Consider the following 18,258-nt stretch of genomic DNA (forward strand, 5'->3'; position numbering starts at 1 on the left):
ATATGAACTCAGGAAACGGTGTGTCCCTCAAACATTTGCCTCTTTATCAACAATTGTTATGCTTCCTCTTCTTCTTCTTCTTCTTCTTCCCCTCGTACGTCACAATGAGCCGCGTTTGTTGGTGTGGGTTTATGAAAAGGATCATACATGTGGGGCGGAACACGGGCTCCCGACTGATGACTGAGCAGCTCTCATCGCCGTATATTATTGGTGCAACTGACTTCTGATCTGTATATCCTCAAACACATGATTGGCCATCAATTGCCTTTCAGGTTGCTCCCGATGAGAAAAATGATTGGCCAGTCGCCTGTTGGGTTCCTTCCGACATGATATTTTATTGGCCAACTCCATGCCTATCCGGTTGCTTGCGATATGAATATTGTTAAATGTTTATTTGAGATGCGCGAAGTTTAGTAGAAAGAAACAAGAAAACGATGAAATAGAAAGACAAGGAAATCAAAATGGAGTCAAGAAAAAGATTAGGCTAAAACACAAATCATCAACTTGTCTGCTCTAATTTAAACCTCAAACGACAGTAACGACAAACGGCAGAATAAAAACAGTTGAAGAGAACCGTGTAAGACTCAACAAACAGGCAATTGCAAATGTACATATCAAGCCTTTCGTCGATTTTATCATGAAAAACATACTTCGTCGGATAAAAAGAGAGAGAGAAAAAAAATGTGGCAAAATTTAGATATAGTGGCACAATTGTGTACCGTCTGTAGGGGAATTCACACACACAGTCAGTTTCATGCAAAGAATAACATTTCCACGATCTTGTCGTGTTGAACTAGACATTTAATCGATTTTAAAGGGCAGAAGGATGTCCATTCCTTTCCTCGTTCCAGCTAATATAAATAGGAAAATGAGGTGAACTGGGAAAATCTGAGTGGTGACAGGCCAAAGAAAGTGTGGAATTATGATACATGTTTGGCTCCTAAGATTTTTAGTAGGAGTTATCTCCGTATCAGATTGTCCTATTCAACTCTCCATTACCACCTTATGGAAATCTGGCTTCAAATACCACCCCCCCCCCCCAAAAAAAAAAAAACAACAACAACAACAACAACAACCCAAAAACAAAAACAAAAACAATCAGAATAGTCTAGCAGAACCAAACCAGCTTTAGATCGACGTCGTGGGGTAAGCTTAAAAAAAGAAAAAGTTATGAGATAACGTGTCCCTTTCGTTATATGACATGGGAAGTGGGAAAATAAGAAAGATCATTCTTTCGACTTCATGTTATGTCTCTTTACGTCTGCAGAGTATAAGTAGTCTTCGTTATCTTTAACCCTCTAAATGCCACATTAAAAATGTTATCCATACAGATTTGTGTGAGAAATTTGTTCACATTTGACTCGTTGGAACAAAAAGGGTTAAAACAAGTGCTACTTCAAAGTATGTGTTTAAGTCTGTATTGTTTACCTTGATATCTGTGGTGACAGAAACTTATTGTACATTTTTAGGGATTCCTACTTGATTTTGATGAGAAGGACAGTCTAAATAGTCATTAAAAACAGGGGCTGGCCATTTCTCTCATTCAAAATTCCTACTTACATAACAAATGTTCAACGTTACACTGCTGCGTTCCATATTTGCACTTATATTCCTGTCTAAAAAAAAAAACAAAAAACAAAAAACAAACCAGTCATTATCGTTATCAAAGCCACTGTCACCACTTCGAAGGAATGCTGTGGCGATCACTAAACTTGCCTTCCAAATGTAGGTACAACTTATTTTAAAAGATGAACGGTAACTACTATTTTGTTTTGTAATGTTTCGTGTGAATTAGCCATACTTTTTGTGTCGCATGTTTGGAAATAGGAGGGTGAAGGATTAATGACGTAGTCTATTCCTCGTATCTTCATTCAACGTGATAAAGCGCATTAGTATGACGCAACCACACATATTACTCCCCGTATCTTCGGTTTTATAGCTCCTTTGTTTTGCGTGTTTTTGTGTGTGGTATAATGTAGGCCTATGTATAAATCAATGATTATATGTTTGCAGTGGTGTTACTTTTCTTTCCGACAACAGATAATATTTCTTCCAGCTTGTGAAATAAACTACTCTTAAACGTAGGTTTATTCAGTGAGGAAAGGTTTGATCGTTTAAAAAAAAAAGACATAGTGGACTGTCTGTAAATTACATGAGCCAGTTTTGCCGTGTTTGCAGCTATCAATATGATGTTTGTAACGTAGGTGGCGCAAATGTTCTCAGACTTCCATGATGGACATTTTCTGGCAGGTGCAATTGAGTTACATGTTCTTAACTCGTTTCCTGAAATCATGAAGTAAACAAGTTATAACAAAAAACGGCGTGGAATTTGCTTTCACAATTATTCAATAAATAATACCAAAACCTGTAAAAGTAGTGTGCAGTAAGGGAAAGGACTGTCGGGATTCAGTTTTCAAAGATATTCGAGCCTCCTATAATAATTATGTAAAATATCGGTTACTTCCAGAGAGACAGTTTGTCTCCTTAGGTGAATCATTTTCTTTTCACCGAAGAAACATACATCCCAGGTAATTTTTTTTTTTTTGTAGCACCAAAAAAAAAAAAAAAACAAAACGGTGCAAGAGGAATTATAAAATTCTTTCAAAAATTAGGCTGTTACATAATAACTTGCATAATTATGACAGTGTCATGTTTATTAGCACATTTGATGAAACAGTTTAAATGTTGATTGTTTTTTCCTCGTGTTCCATAAAATATTTCCACCAAATTCGACAATTCTATTGAAGGCATGTACAATTCGCATGACCTTGCTGGAAAGAACACAGTGTCCCACAATGTACTCACACTGTGATCACGTAGTCGACTATGTGAAAACACTTGAATTTAACTGTGTGCAGATTATTTCACACCCTGGTGTGGTTTGTCACAGGGTGTTCACATAGTAATGTTCTGTTTCACACTGTGAATTGGTGATTAACAATGGGTTCACACTGTTAAAACGCTCGAATTTACCAGTGTGAACAGATTTCACACTGTGTTTACAATGTGTTCACACTGCGTTTCACATTGTGTTTACACTGTGAAATACTGCCTTCTTTCCAGCAGAGAAATTGCGCAAACTAGGGCTTACTTGCGTATATACTAGTACGGAGTATCTCTTTCAATGAATTAAAAAAAAAAAAAAAAAAAAAAACGTTGAATTGCTCCGACCATCAAAGTGGGACATATGCCCTTCAAAAAAAAAAAAAAAAATGCAGCGTTTACCCCCCTAGCAAGCTTACTAATAAAAGCAAAATTACTCTGATGTGCACGCGCATGTATGTGTAAAGGCCGTGCCACACCTTTCTGGGCAACTACGCTAGCTCATGAGAGGACGGATTTTCCAGCACGCAGAAGAATATTCCGCGGGCAGACAAGAATATTTGGGAGTTTCGGACTTGTTTCTTACATGCTTGACGCATACTATACTTACCGTCTACTTGCGTGTATTCCGTGTGACCTGCGTGAGAGCTTTGAAACCGAACCGTTTTCTCTTACGAGCGACTTTCGGGTACTGAGAAGTACCTGCATTTGAGTTGCCTGCAAGGTGCTACCGGTAAGGGTCTCTTACAGGTGTTCTGCGTGTACCTCTGCGAGCGAACCCCCACGACTCACTCAGAACATGCTTTGAGCATGCTCAAGGCCTTGTCATACCGGATCTGGGGAAGTTTTGTAGCTTGACTTGTGGGGAAACAAATTTGCTACCCGCATTTGGTCCGCACCTGACAGTACCTAAAACTCGTATTTGCCCGGTAGATCGTGGCTGCTCTTTGTCGATTTCTGATGATCGTATAGTGGAATCGCCGTCTAGTGATATGGAAGTATAAGGACCTCCCACCATCGCCATGAATATTACCACTTTTACAGTATTACGTAACAGGAACCAACCTTGAAAGAAAGTGATGCACCAGACCAGGAAGGCTGACATGGAGAAAAGCGTATAAATTTCATTTTCCACGTACACTCAGTACGAATCTACTCTGTTCATCAAATTGTTTGTTTGTCATGTGTACGACCGTGCACCTCAAAACGAACATAAAGTCGCACACACTGATTTTACGTAAGGACTGAAAATAAATGAAATGGGTCAACCTAGCCGAACTTGACTTTTTCAGACCTTCTGAAAAAGCGGGTCTTCTTTTACATTATGCTAGAAATTAGTATCATAAAACGGGCAGGAAAGTGTGTTTTTTTAAACAGTTTATCTCGAACATTTTTTGTAGAATAGTGTGATTAGGTGTGTCTTTAGAATCCCTTTTTCATTTCTGAAAAACCTTGTCCACGCTCTTCACTTTCAACTCTAATAACTTTTGAAAGGATAGTGCTACTGCTTTGAAAGTTGGTATTAATTATGGACAGAATGTGTTAATGAGGCATGCTTAATTTGAGTTTAAACTAATAATCCCTCCATTGTTGTTACTCTGGTGGTTTACTTCCTGTTTTTTTGTCCCATTCATTGCACAGCCAGCACGGTTTGGTAAAGATTAAGCGCTTGCATAGACACTGTACTTCAGAGCCTCTTTTCTCAGTTCACACTTTTCATGAGTTTGTGCTTTCTTTCCAATATTGAGATAGGTTAGGAGAGTCCATTTGATTTGAGTTATACATCATTTTAAAGCTTAAAGTCTGGTCTACTTTCAGAATAATGGTCTCAACTAAAAATTCATGTCTGGCGACTTTTTGTTTGTTTTGAGGTGCAGGGTCACATCTGCCATTGCAAGTCAATGAAAGAAAATTAAGTTGTAATCTTTTGAAATATATCTTCATTAAATTGTATCATTGTAGGATACGATTTGTAGTTTGTTCGTACTTCTTTAATGTTCACATTTTACCCATTTAATTGAATAGATGAGTAACTGATAGTGCAATTCACATCAGGTTCTAACTGGTGCGTTCAAGAATGCTAAGATGCAAGGGTGAAACCATAATATTCTGCATATCCATGTTGGTTTGACATTGACATCTGACTGAATAAATTCAATCACGAAACCTATTTTATACCCCGGTCGCTTGAGATTGTAGCATGTGTCCGGCGTAAACATTATCTCTGTCGCTCCGATCGTATCACTGTTGTAGCGAGGTCTTGATAAGAGTGCAAATGTCGCAATACAGTCGGCTCGATCGTAGAAGCAGCGCGTCTCGTCGGCATGGAAATGCGGCAACAACGTGGCAGAGCCGTATTATTATCGTGGCGCTATCGCCTACAGCGAAGGTTGAGCGTGGAGAAACCGTAGTGTAATCGCCTCGGAGGTCCAAAATGGAGATTGACGGCGATCGCGCTACGATATGATAAATCGTCACAGATCGCCATGGTCGCCTTCCTAGTGAGATGGGGACCTAACAGCGGCAGCTCCTCGCAAACAACTCCCACGCAGGTACTTTACAGTTAACGTATGCGGCCAAAATTATGACAATCTGTAGGACTTCCGCCATTCCTTCAGAGGAATTCTTCCACTGAGTTGTCAGCCCCCATGCGCCTTGCACAAAAGTCACACAGTATACCCGCAAGTAGAATTTAAGTAGAACGCGTCCAACAAGTATAAAGACACTTGCACTGACTCACCCGAATCCTTGTCTGCCCTAAGAAACTGTCCGGTATGCTGAAAAATCCCTACACGCAACAAGCCCGCGTAGCTTGCCCCGGAATGGTGTGACAGTGCCTAAACATGGTTGCGGGTGAAAAGATTTGCGTGCGCTCCTCCGGGTGACAACGGGTAAGACACGTGCTAGATACTGTCATGTGATTGTTATCTGCGGGGACCTCCGGTTAGTAAAAATTGTTCTTCGCAAGTCGCACGTAAGGCTTGTCCGGAAAAGTGTGACAAGGCCTTAAACGTGGTTGTGGGTAAAAGGATATGCGTGCGCACCAACGGGCGACTACGGGTGAGATACGTGCTAAGTACTGTCATGTGCGGGTCATTTGCGGGGACCTCCGGGTAGTAAAAATTGTTCTTCGCAAGTCGCACGCAAGGCCTGACTGGAAAGGTGTGACACGGCCTTAAGGTGTGACACGGCCTTAAGGTGTGTGCTGCATGTGCCTGTGTGATGCAACCGATTGTAGCAGTAGCTTTTGTTATGAATGTGCATACTGGTAGATATCAGATGTATTGTATGGTTGCTTAAATGCGTGCATGTATACAGGTTTATAGTGGAAAAAAAAAGTTTCTATTTGGTATAGGTACAGTGCATGCATGTTAAAGAAAATAGCGTTCCCAATCTAGAATATTGTAGAAAGTGCTTTCATTGTACATATTTGGCTAAGTGATGCAATACATACCCTCTACTTGAAGCCCAGTGTGATTGGTAGTTACTTTAGGTATCATGTTATGCAAAGTTAAACAGGCAGTTAGGGAACTGGAAGGCTCTTGATATCACATGTAGCCCCAGGTTGGAGAGAATTACCAAACCTTCAAGAAAGGGTAAGGGACCTATATAAGTCACACTGAATTGAAGTAAAGCAGAGTACCTACTTCACTTCTGGGTCAAAAAAGACTTGTTGTAGCCAGTCCTGTATTACCTACTGACCTGCTATATTTGTGGGGGTAAGACCAGGGAGACATATTGCTTGTGAAGAACTGAATCACTTACATTGGTGACCGACTCCATTTTCATGTCTATGGACATTGCTGCATCGACGCGATGAAGGGCTGGATTTCTAGCTGCACATTATTTGCTGGATTGTCATTCACGCATCGACTGGACGCAGTCATCTTAAAGGGCCCCTGAAAACCAAATGCATGTTGATTTATGTTGATTTATGATACTCTCAACATCACTTTTGCGGTGAAACGAATATCTAGAAACATTCCATGTATTTCAACGATTTTTAGAAAGAAATATATATGGAATGTTTCTAGATATTCGTTTCACCGCAAATTGTTGACGCTGGGGGTATCATAAATTAACACAAACCAACATGCATTTGGGTTTCAGGGGCCCTTTGACGTCTGATGGAGTCTACGTGTATCGCTGTGGATTTGTACTTTGGATTACAGTAAGGTGTGCCCATTGCAGTCATTTATTCATCTGTGCATCGAACATCATCTTTGGACATTATCTAGGGAATTATTCTATTCGACGGTAACACATGTAAGTGACTATCATTGTACTGAAGTAATTGTGTTTTATGTATAGTGATTGACAGGTCTGTACATTTAATATCATTGATAATAAACCACCGGTACATTAGTTTATTGGTTCTTGTGCTATCATTCTCAGTGTGATTTGGGTTATAACGCAGTAGCTATTGGGTGCTTGCATTTCCGTGGTGTCGTATATATGTTACACTCATTTGAGGCCTCGTCGTCAATTTGGCCGATGTTAGGAATCACTATAAGATTATTGATATCAAGGAACAAGGTACGTATATAATATTATGTGATCGTGCATCACAGAACCAACAAAAAAATCGCATCCCATGATTTTACATGAGGACTCAAAAAAAAAAAAGGTGAAACGGGTCAACCAAGTCAATCTGGAGATTTTTATGTTATTTTCTGAGAGAGCTGTCCTTCTTCTAAACTATTCCTAAGTTTGGGATCATAAAATAAATGGGAAAGTTTTACTACAACCCTATCTTATGCCTCCCCCACGAAGTGTTACCGGAGGGCACACACTCCAGAACAGTTTGAACTGACAAAAGAGGCTTTGAAGCACAGAGTCTATTTAAGCGTATAATCTTCACCAAGCCGTGCTAACTGTGTAACGAATGGGACAAAAACAGGATGAAAACCATCGGTTTAACCACAATGAAGGGATTATCAGATTAAGATGAAATTGAGCGTGTTCTATCAACACATTCTGTCCATGATAATTGCAATTTTTTAAAGCAGTAACATTATCCTTTCTAAAGGTTTTAGAGTTGAAAGTGGAGAGTGTGTACAGGGGTTTTTAAGAAATGAAAGGGGGACTCTAAAGACACACCTAATCACATTATCAAAAAAAAAAAGTGTTCGAGATAAAACTGCTAAAAACACACTTTCCTGTTTACTTTATGATACCAAATTTTAGCACGATGTAGAAAAAGACTACTTGGCCTTTCAGAATATATAAAAAAGTCAAGATTGACCGAATTGACCCTTTTCACTTATTTTCAGTCCTCACACAAAATCAGAGCATGCGACCTTTTGTTCGTTTTGTGATGCACGGTCACATAATCCATATTACTTATACATATCATATATATATATATATATATATATATATGTATATACTATATGAAGAGTTTGTTTGCAAAAATCGATACGTCCATTTTTGAAGATTTTGAAGTACTGTCTCTGTCATAAAGTACAAAATAATACCTTTTAAATGATATATTGGTCACTACATATAAAAGTACATTTTTGAAGTTATGGTCAAACAAGCAAAAATTTTCTTATTATTCTCTTTATTTTTCTTGACCTTTAATCGCAAATATCTCCGTTTGGCAAATATGGACTTATCGGTTTTTGCAAACAAACTCTTCATATATATATATATATATATATATATATATATAGCCTATCTGTGTGCATGTTATCGTACACAAGACATTAGGAAAAACTTTTTTTTTCCCACTATTTCAGCTTGCATGAACTATTATTGTTACGACCAAAATCACTCTGAGAATGATCGCACAAAAGAAACAATCAACTGATGTTCAGGCGGTTTATTAACAGTGATATTGAGGGTACAGACTGGTAATCGGCGTCATATCAGTACAACAATGATCAATAGAAACAATTACAAATCGGTAATGGAATCACTTACATGCATCCAAACTATCACAAAGTCGCTACAGTTCCCTGGTAGTGTCCAGATACGATGTTCGATGCACAAATGAATGATCCGTGATGCACCGATGAATGATTCCTGCGACGTAAATCCAGAGGCACAGGTTATAATAGTCCGCGTTATAATTCCAGGGTATATGTCCACAATAGATCCGCGGTATAATCATGGAGCTACCAGCTCCATGGTATAATGTTCACAGTGAAATGTGCAGATCCAACGACCACATCCAGTCGATGCGTGGAATGATGATTCACTTTATATTGTCCAGCTAGGAATCCAGCCCGTCACAGCTTTGCCGTAATAATGTCCATTGACACTAAAATATGGAGTCTATCTCCAGCGTAGGCAAATTAATTCTCCGCAGGCAAAATGTCTCCCAGGCCTTATCTCCACAAACACAGTTTGTATAGCAGAGCCAGAAGTGACGTAACTCTCAGAGCAGAGGTGTTGGGTACTCTGCCTACTGCAGAATTTCTCCAGCTTATATACTATCCATTCACCCCTTTCTAGTACATTCTGTAATTTTCTCCAACCTGGGGCCACATACCTGAACATACAGCAAGTCCCAAGTTCCAGGAATCCTGGATAACTCACTGCCTAACTATGTGCATAACATCATTGCCAAAATTAACTACCAATCACATTGGGCTACAGGGACAGTGCCTCACTCAGCCAGCACTTCCTAGAATTTTCTGGAATGGGTTAAATCATTCTCTGAGTGAGCTATAATGTATTTCCTGTCACATGCATACATGTACTGTAGCTACATTTTATACCACATAGAACATTCTCCACTGATCTGGTCAGCCTGTATGTACTATATCTAATATCATATAGAATGTTCTCCATGAATCTGGTCCACCTGTGTACATACACATTACAACAACCATGCATACAGCCTTGATACATGTACATAACTACTTGTGTGTACATTTGTGACATTATCTCAAGCTGACCCTCATCAATTTTTTTTTTCGCAAGGTTAGATTTGATGTTAGATATGACACATTGATATTGAGAAATTATTACTAGTACACGAAGTCATGTTAATCGAAGTCAGCATTTAATAGTATAGTAGCACTCTCTTGATGTAGAGCAACAAATGTTGATGTTTTTTCCTTGTTTTTATCTAAAACATTTCTTATCATGTTCACATAATGTATGTACATTGATTCACGGCCCCATTGAAAAATTTTGCTGATTAGGCATTTTAACCCCTGATAAAAATATAATGAATAAAATGAAATGAAAAGCAGTTTCTATTCTTACTAATTTTTTGCCTTGTCCTGTTCTTTGGACCCTAAAAAACAACAACAACGCACACAATTTAATTACAACCGCAAATAAAGAAAGGGGTAGCTACCTGCTGCTTTTTTTATTATACTTTGTTGCTGTGACAGAGAAATTTTGCATGATTATAGAGATTTCGGCGATCTATTTTTGTGTGTGTGTGTGTGTGTGTGTGTGCATGTGTGCATGTTTTCCTTCGAGCCACGTGCAAAGCACGCATGTTCTTAGGGGAGATTCTGATTTCTTCTCCTGAAACAGCACCTCCTTCGTTATAAAGCCCAGAAATTAAAGCCATTGTCCTAGCTTGCAAACAAAACCTCCAACAATCACTCCGTTATCCCCGGGAATAGGGTCACACTGCAAATCGTGCCACATGTAGTTAAAAGCCAAGTCAAATTCAATGCAGTCTTGATTATTATAGTTGTTTGGTTGAGTCGCGTCCCAGGAGGTGTAATTGACCTCCGAACCGTCACTCCATTCGTAGGAACCCTCAGACTTCAAATCATTCAGTCCAATCCAGACCATGTGTCGACCGGAGAACTGTTAATTTTAGGTAAAAAAAGAAAAACAAACCCCAGAAAGGAAATAAATGAACAGATTGATTTAATTATATATTCATAATTACTCCTTTTGGGAGATTTGAAATTCTGTCTCTTCGTGCATGGTACGTAGTTTGTGTTACCAGAATGTATCGTTTCTTTTAAAGGCATGAATATATACTATAAAAATGAAAATGAGAAAGACAACACACGCACAGGGATGTCACATTTCTTTAAGTGTAAAACGCCGCTCTTTTATTTTTCTCACAGATGTAAAAAAGGGCAATACATGTACTTTTGCACACAAACAGAAACACACACACACATATTTGCACATACATTCAAGTTTACACACCCAAAGATGAGAACTAGTGTAGCAAACCTAAGGAAAGCCAAAATTCATGTTATATAACATTTCTTATTTTGTTTGGGAATAAATGAATAAAAGAAGTTCTTCACCAAAGTTAGGATTACGAAACTTACAGCGTCTTTCTCTCTGTGTGTTTGTGTGTGTGTACGTGACATGTCATAAATACGGTCATTTGATTTTGATGGACCCAGTCAAAAATGATTGTAGAAAACGTTCCATGATATAATATATATGAAGAGTTTGTTTGCAAAAACCGATAAGTCCATATTTGCCAAATGGAGATATTTGCGATTAAAGGTCAAGAAAAATAAAAAGAATAATAAGAAAATTTTTGCTTCTTTTGACCATAACTTCAAAAATGTACCTTAATATGTAGTGACCAATATATCATTTAAAAGGTCTTATTTTGTACTTTATGACAGAGACCGTACTTCACAATCTTCAAAAATGGACTTATCGGTTTTTGCAAACAAACTCTTCATATATTCGTTATCATTGATAATCGCTAAATATTACTAAATTGCACAGTGATTGAGTTTTAAGTTCTGATTTCTAGTTTCTCCTGATTTTATACACTAAACAAACAGCCTTTTCTTTTTCTTTTTCTCGCGTACTCTTTGTAGTGGAAAGGTTTTCAGCGTTTCTGTTTTCTTTATTACTTTAAGAGGGACCGTTATTTGGCAATAGGAGTCATTTTGAGTGGGCTCCTTCTCCTTTTTATGCGCAAAATGCATGTGTGTGTATTAATATTTGTTGTTAGTAGATTATAGACAGGAACATAATGTTACTATTTTCTTCTTGTGTCTATATTCATATTATTCGAGTTCAGATTTACTCAATTTGTTGTATATGTGATCGTACATCACAAAACGAACAAAAAGTCGCACCCCTTGATTTTACGTGAGGACTCAAAAAAGGTGAAACGGGTCCACTAAGTCAGTATTGAGTTTTTCATATTTTCTGAAGGAACTACCCTTCTTCTACATTATTCTTAAGTTTAGGATCATAAAATGAATGGGAAAGTGAATTTTCGGCAGTTTTTCTACAACTCTTTTTTGTAGAGTAGAGAGATCACGTATGTCTTAGAGGCCCCTTTTCATTTCTTGATAACCCTTTGCACACTCTTCACTTTCAAGTCTGATAACTTTTGAAGGGATAAAGCTACTGCTTTGAAAGTTGGCATTAATCATGGTCAGAATGTGTTAATAAAGCATGCTCAATTTCAACGTAATCTAATAATCCCTTCATTGTTGTTGCCCCAGTGGTTTACATCCTGTTTTTTGTCCCATTCATCGCAAAGCTAGTACGGTTTGGTAAAGATTACGCGCTTCAATAGACAGATATAAACCCTATGCTTCAGAGCCTCTTTTCTCGGTTTACACTTTTCCAGAGTGCGTGATTTCTTTCCAATATTTAGATAGGTTTGGAGAGTCCATTTCAATTGAGCTATACATCAGTTTAAAGCTTACAGTCTGCTCTTTCAGAATCTGCTCTGAACTAAAAATCCATGTCTGGCGATTTTTTGTTTGTTTTGTGATGCAGGGTCACATATTATGTTCAAAAATACCTGAAGTGCATTGAAATAGCAGAGAAATGTTCTAATGTCAGCCTGTCACCACACGACCTACATATCAAATCAAAACAATTATTTCCAAAACAAATGAATCAGAATGAAATGTGTATGTAATCAAACTTACATAATATTTTTGGTAGAAATAAACTCATGAGAAGACGTTCACTACTCATTCCAAAGATGATTGTGATCTCATTTTTCTAAATGTGGCCCTGCATCACAAAACAAACAAAAACTGAGCCAGACATGGATTTTTAGTTAAGAGTAGATTCTGAAAGAGCAGACTCTAAGCTTTAAGATGATGAATAACTCAATTCAAATGGACTCTCCTAACCTATCTAAATATTGGAAAGAAAGGACACACCCTGGAAAGTGTGAACTGAGAAAACAGGCTGTGAAGTACAGGGTGTATTCAAGCGCTTAATCTTTACTAAGCTATGCTAGCTGTGGGGGATGAATTGAACAAAAACAGGATGTTAATCACTGGAGCAACAACAATGAAGGAATTATCAGATTAAGTTAAAAATCAGCATGCTTCATTAGCACATTTTGTACATGATTAATACCAACTTTCAATGCAGTACCATCATTCTCTCCAAGGTTATTGGAGTTGAAAAATGAAGTGTATGGACAGGGTTTTTTAGAAATGGGAAGAAGGTTCTATCAAAAACAACTAATCACACTTTTCCACCAAGAAGTGTTTGAGAAAAACGGCTGAAAATACAAGTTCCTGTTTGTTTTATGATCCCAAACTTTAATATCATATAGAAAAAGACTTGCTCTTTCAAAAAATATGAAAAACTCAAGATTAGTTAGGTTGACCCATTCCACCTATTTTCAGTCCTCACACAAAATCACTGTGTGCGACTTTTTGTTCGTATTGTGGTGCACGGTCACAAATAAAGTTTGAAGTCCCTTCTTCTTTGTCTATTTTTCTTAATTTTGTTATAGCTTGATTTATTCAAAATTAATTTCACCACCATTTCCCACAAAAGTAGTTCAGCTATTGAGAACGAGTCCAAAGTACGTCTATTTGGAAATACGTGTTGTAGCATCATCAACGGGTAAGAGGCGAAATGAGATGTGAACTTTCTCAATAAAGGTATACGTACTCGTTTGTTTTGTATGGAGTCGAAGAGAGTGATGACGAAATTCATCTCCTCCTGGGAGTGAATGGACACAAGGTGACCTAGCTGACCGGTGGTGGCGTCCTCGTCCCAGCATGGCTTCGTAAATGACTGGCATTGTCTTTCGGCCTCCTGCCACGTCACACTTTCTGCTGATAAGTACCTATAAGAGAAATCCAACGCCTATTCGTATTACCAGGTGTATGGAAAGTGATTAACGTCTCACCCGAAAGAATTGATAAATCTCAATGTCATTAAATCTACACTTCAACTCTATTTGAAAAATAAATGTAAAAAAAAAAAAATCAAATTTGAGTCTGAAAAAAAAAAATCAAGCATCAAACTGCAGCGAATGAAAGACTTCTAAAAATTCTGCAACCGACATAATTAGCCTATGAATGACTGTCATTTTTTTTTCGAACTTCTGCCACATGACACTTGCTGATGAAAAGTATTTACAACACAGTAAAATCGCTTCAGCACATCTCTCACTAGGTAGGTATAGAATGTTTAGTAGCCTTTCTGCAAGAATTGATATTATAACATGTGCGTCGAGCGCAAAGTTAAGACGTTCTCAGTCCATTCAGCAGGCCACTGGATTTGTTTTTTTTTTTTTTCAAACTTGTAGGTATTTTCTTGCTTTGAGGAACTTTGAGAAGAAAAAAAAAAAACTCCTCCCCACCCCCCCCCCCCCATGCCCAATGCATAACGCTGATGTGATATTGATGTGATGTGTTCCTTTAGTATCTTTCTGGGCTTTCTCTTTGTTTCTTTACCCTGATGAGATTATCATCTAGCCGACCCCTCCCTCCCCCAAAGAAAATAATACATTTGTCTGAATTTACTGCATTTGCAATAATCATTAATGTGAGTTTCGCCACTTAATTTCAATCAATATGCACGAACTAAAAAAACAAGTAGAAAAAATAACATAGATTATAGCGGAAACGTTAATTCATGATATCAGTTATAAGTTTCACGAATCACAAACTCTAAATAATTTCCCCTTGAAATATTGATAAAAGATAGATAATAAAAATTAATGCCGAATTGTACTCTATTATCTCTAAAATGCGTCTCAAAGGCAGAAATTACGCATTAACCAATTCCCAATCAGAAATAAACAATTGATTTTCAAGTGGTAAAGTAATAAAAATAATGCACATATGTGTGCTAGATGATAAATGTTAACTTTCGTAATGTGCAAGTAATTTTTTTTTTTTCAATACCCTGGCATTAATAACAGAAGGATTTAAAGAAGAACATGCATTGAAGCATTTGCTCTGTACAATATCATAACCAATTTCCGTACAGGATTTTAACATTTCCTCCGAAATGCTACTTCATGTTGTCTAAATCTAGAACCACTTCGTTGATCTCCACATCTATACTCTTTTGACGAGCAGTTTGGAGAATGGAACATCAAAGCCAGTGAATTGTACAGCATACACCCAGCTAACAATTAGACGTTTTCTGAATGGTCTTGAAATATTTCAGGCTTGCTATTCGGACATTTTGGCAATACGTTTTCAAAACGTCTCTTTGTCAAAAATTTTCGACGTATTTTAAACGTTTCAAATGGACGTTAAGAAACATTTCAAAACGTAAAAAAAAACAATGCAAAACCTTCCAAAACTTTAAAAGATCCTTCTCAAAGCGTTTTGGACGTTAAAAAAGTCAGAAACCGTTTAAGAATATTCAAAACATTTAGTGGACGTTTGGGGACCTCCTGAAAATCTTTAAAAACCGTCTTGATCGTTCAAAAAATTAAGAATGTGTGTAAAGTCGTATAATCTTTTCCAAAACGTTTAGGAAACTTTTCATATCCGTGTGGAACGTCCAGAAAACATTTTAAGAGCATCTAATGTATACAACAAACGTTTTAAAAACATTTAGAAACTTGCAAAGCATCTTAAAACTTTTTTTTTTCAGCGATGGCTATAATTTCCTTTAAACGTTTTAAGAGGATGACAATTTTTACCTATAAAAACGCAATGGCTAAAACGCAGGTTACAGCTCGTTATTCCGAAGGCTCTTTATTCCTAAGATTCGTTATTCCGAAGGTTCATTGGTCCGAATTTCATTTTCGGATTAACCAATCTTCGGAGTAACGAACCTTCGGAATAACGCCACAAATTTTCGGAGTAACGAACCATTTTTCATTTTCGGATTAACGAACCTCTAGGTATAGGGAATTTGCGTGTTTCGGATAAACGACCCTTCGGAATAACGAACCTTCGGAATAGCGAACCTTCGGAATAACGAACAGCACCCAAAACGCATAGGGCATATTATCTATTTATTAGATTATAGGTAGAGGCAAGATCTGGAATAATGTACACTAATCCTGATCCTATGATCCTATCATACCTGTTCCTGATGACCTACCACTCATACCTACTACATCCTATTCCTCGCTGATGTATCTGTATCATGTTCTTTTATATGCCGGCAAAAATGCTATGATGCGTGTAGACATGTTGATACTAAACTTAAAGCGCTCATACCTTAATTGAGCCATAATAACAAAATTTGAAATTGTGAATAATTGAACAGTAACGTACGCACGCTTTTAATGCCGTTCAAAATTTTGAACCCAGCAAAAATACTTGTGATTTTAGTGTCTTTTATCTATTTGTACAAATTTAAAAGATTTTCTTACTTGAATATTAACAAATATAGGGCCTACATAAATATTCATGATAAAGTGTTAGAAACCGGACGTTTAGTTTTGTAACGTCCGATAACGTTTACAAACGTTTTGTAAATGACGTTTCATTTTGTGATGTCAGTTGACGTTTTAAAACCGTTTTCCAAAAGCCTGTACTTAGCGGTAAGTGCTAAGGGCAAAATTTGACGTTATACTTACGTTTTTAATAATGTGTTCCGTTTTACGTTTAGCACAAATCATGAAGAAATTCACTCCAGTGTACTTATTGGCACCAAAGACCATTTTGAAACGTTCCCTGCTAGGGTGGATAAACAGTGTATACTTGAAAACAATTCCAGAGAAAGAATGTCCTTTTCTTCCTAACTGTTGGTTCATCTATGTCTTTCCCCCTCTTATTTCTCACCTGCCCAATTTACGGCATTACTTCCGCTCAGAACTAATTCTTACTTTTAAGAAGAACACCCCATCTTAATTCTGTTCTCTGCACTCACTTGTCCTATTCTGTCACTTACAGTACGTAAAGGCACAGTACCACGTTATGTTACATAAGACTCTGTATCTACGTTAACAGGACTACATAATATCGAGCTCTACCCGGGGTTTCGCCCTTCCAACCTTCTGTTCGTTTCCTGCATTGTGTAATTGAGTTTGTCTATAATTGAAAAAAAAAAAAAAACCCTTTGCAGTCACTAGAACGAAACTTTCAGATTGCACCCATTTTATATCATTACACGAAAAATGCAAAATAATTGTTCCTTTTATCAACAAGAAAGTGTATCTGTCACGATAATATGTGTCGAAAGTTTGGTTAATATCTCGACGATGCAGAATGGGAACTGAAGTGGAGCTACCAAATTCAGCACAAGAATCCGGTCATTATTTGATTTGAATTCTCCCGCATCTCATGGAACCCCCGCGCCCCCCCCCCCCCCCCAAACCGTACCCCTGGTAAAATAAAAATCATTGTACATTACCTTGACGTATTCTGCATAATCTGCGTCTGGATATTCTCCTCCTCTGCCCTCTACTCATCCCCCGTTCCCCATAAAAGAGGAAAAGACCCAAAAAGGCGAAAAAACAAACAAACAAACAAACAAAAAGCAGGAGAACACATGTACATATACAATGGAAATGGAAATCAAAGAATAAATAAACTTACCTGTAGCACATGCCTTGGAAAGCAGTCCAGAGCGGAGGGCAGCCGCACGCCCCTGCACTGGAGCCCGGGAGCTTCGGCAAAACCAAACCGACAGTGACGACAAAGCAAAGCAGAAACAGTTTTTGAGACATGACTTCAGGCATCCGAACTTACAAATAAATTGCTGAAGTTCTGAATAATTTGCCTTTTAACCAACAATGATATGCTTCTCTTTCCTCTCCTATGTCACAATGAGCCAGATTTGCTGGAGTGACTATCTAGGGTCCGTGTTGGGTGGAACACGCGCAGCTCCGAACTGAACGCTCCCGATTAAATCAATATCCTAATATTTTTGCTATAACAATACGCCCCTTCAACAGGAAGTAAAAAAACAAAAACAGCACCACAATCACGTACTGTAATACGTTATCGGTAAGTCTCTATCAGAATTGACTGTTGATCCTCGTGGCCAGAATCACATCATTGGCTAACTGCCTTTCTCGTTACTCGCCATATCAAAAGAGATTGGCCAGCTGCCTGTTTGGGTCTATTCGATGTGAATTTTGATTGGCTAACTGCCTGTACTGGTCGGGTTGTTCGCGATATGAATATTGATAAACGTATATCCGGAATCTTTGATTTGAGTTGTGCATATAGTTGAACAAAGGAAAAATGATAAAGAAGGAAAAACAAAAGGAAATCAAAATTAATTGGAGTTAGGAGAAAGTGTAGACGAAAGCATTCAAATATATGCATAAAAAAGCAAAATTATAGACAA

General features: G+C 37.8%; 1 protein-coding gene across 1 annotated transcript; it reads right to left on the reverse strand.

The window, feature by feature from the left end:
* Window positions 1-10,347: 10,347 nt before the first annotated feature.
* LOC140239236 (echinoidin-like) lies at window positions 10,348-17,644 on the reverse strand. Its single transcript, XM_072319114.1, has 3 exons — window positions 17,502-17,644; window positions 13,657-13,834; window positions 10,348-10,602 (listed from the first exon to the last, which is right to left on the reverse strand). The coding sequence occupies exons 1-3, from the start codon at window positions 17,642-17,644 to the stop codon at window positions 10,348-10,350; spliced, it is 576 nt and encodes a 191-aa protein (XP_072175215.1).
* Between the last annotated feature and the right edge of the window lie 614 nt (window positions 17,645-18,258).

This window comes from Diadema setosum, chromosome 15 (assembly GCF_964275005.1).
Source record: "Diadema setosum chromosome 15, eeDiaSeto1, whole genome shotgun sequence".
Classification (NCBI taxonomy): Eukaryota; Metazoa; Echinodermata; class Echinoidea; order Diadematoida; family Diadematidae; genus Diadema; species Diadema setosum.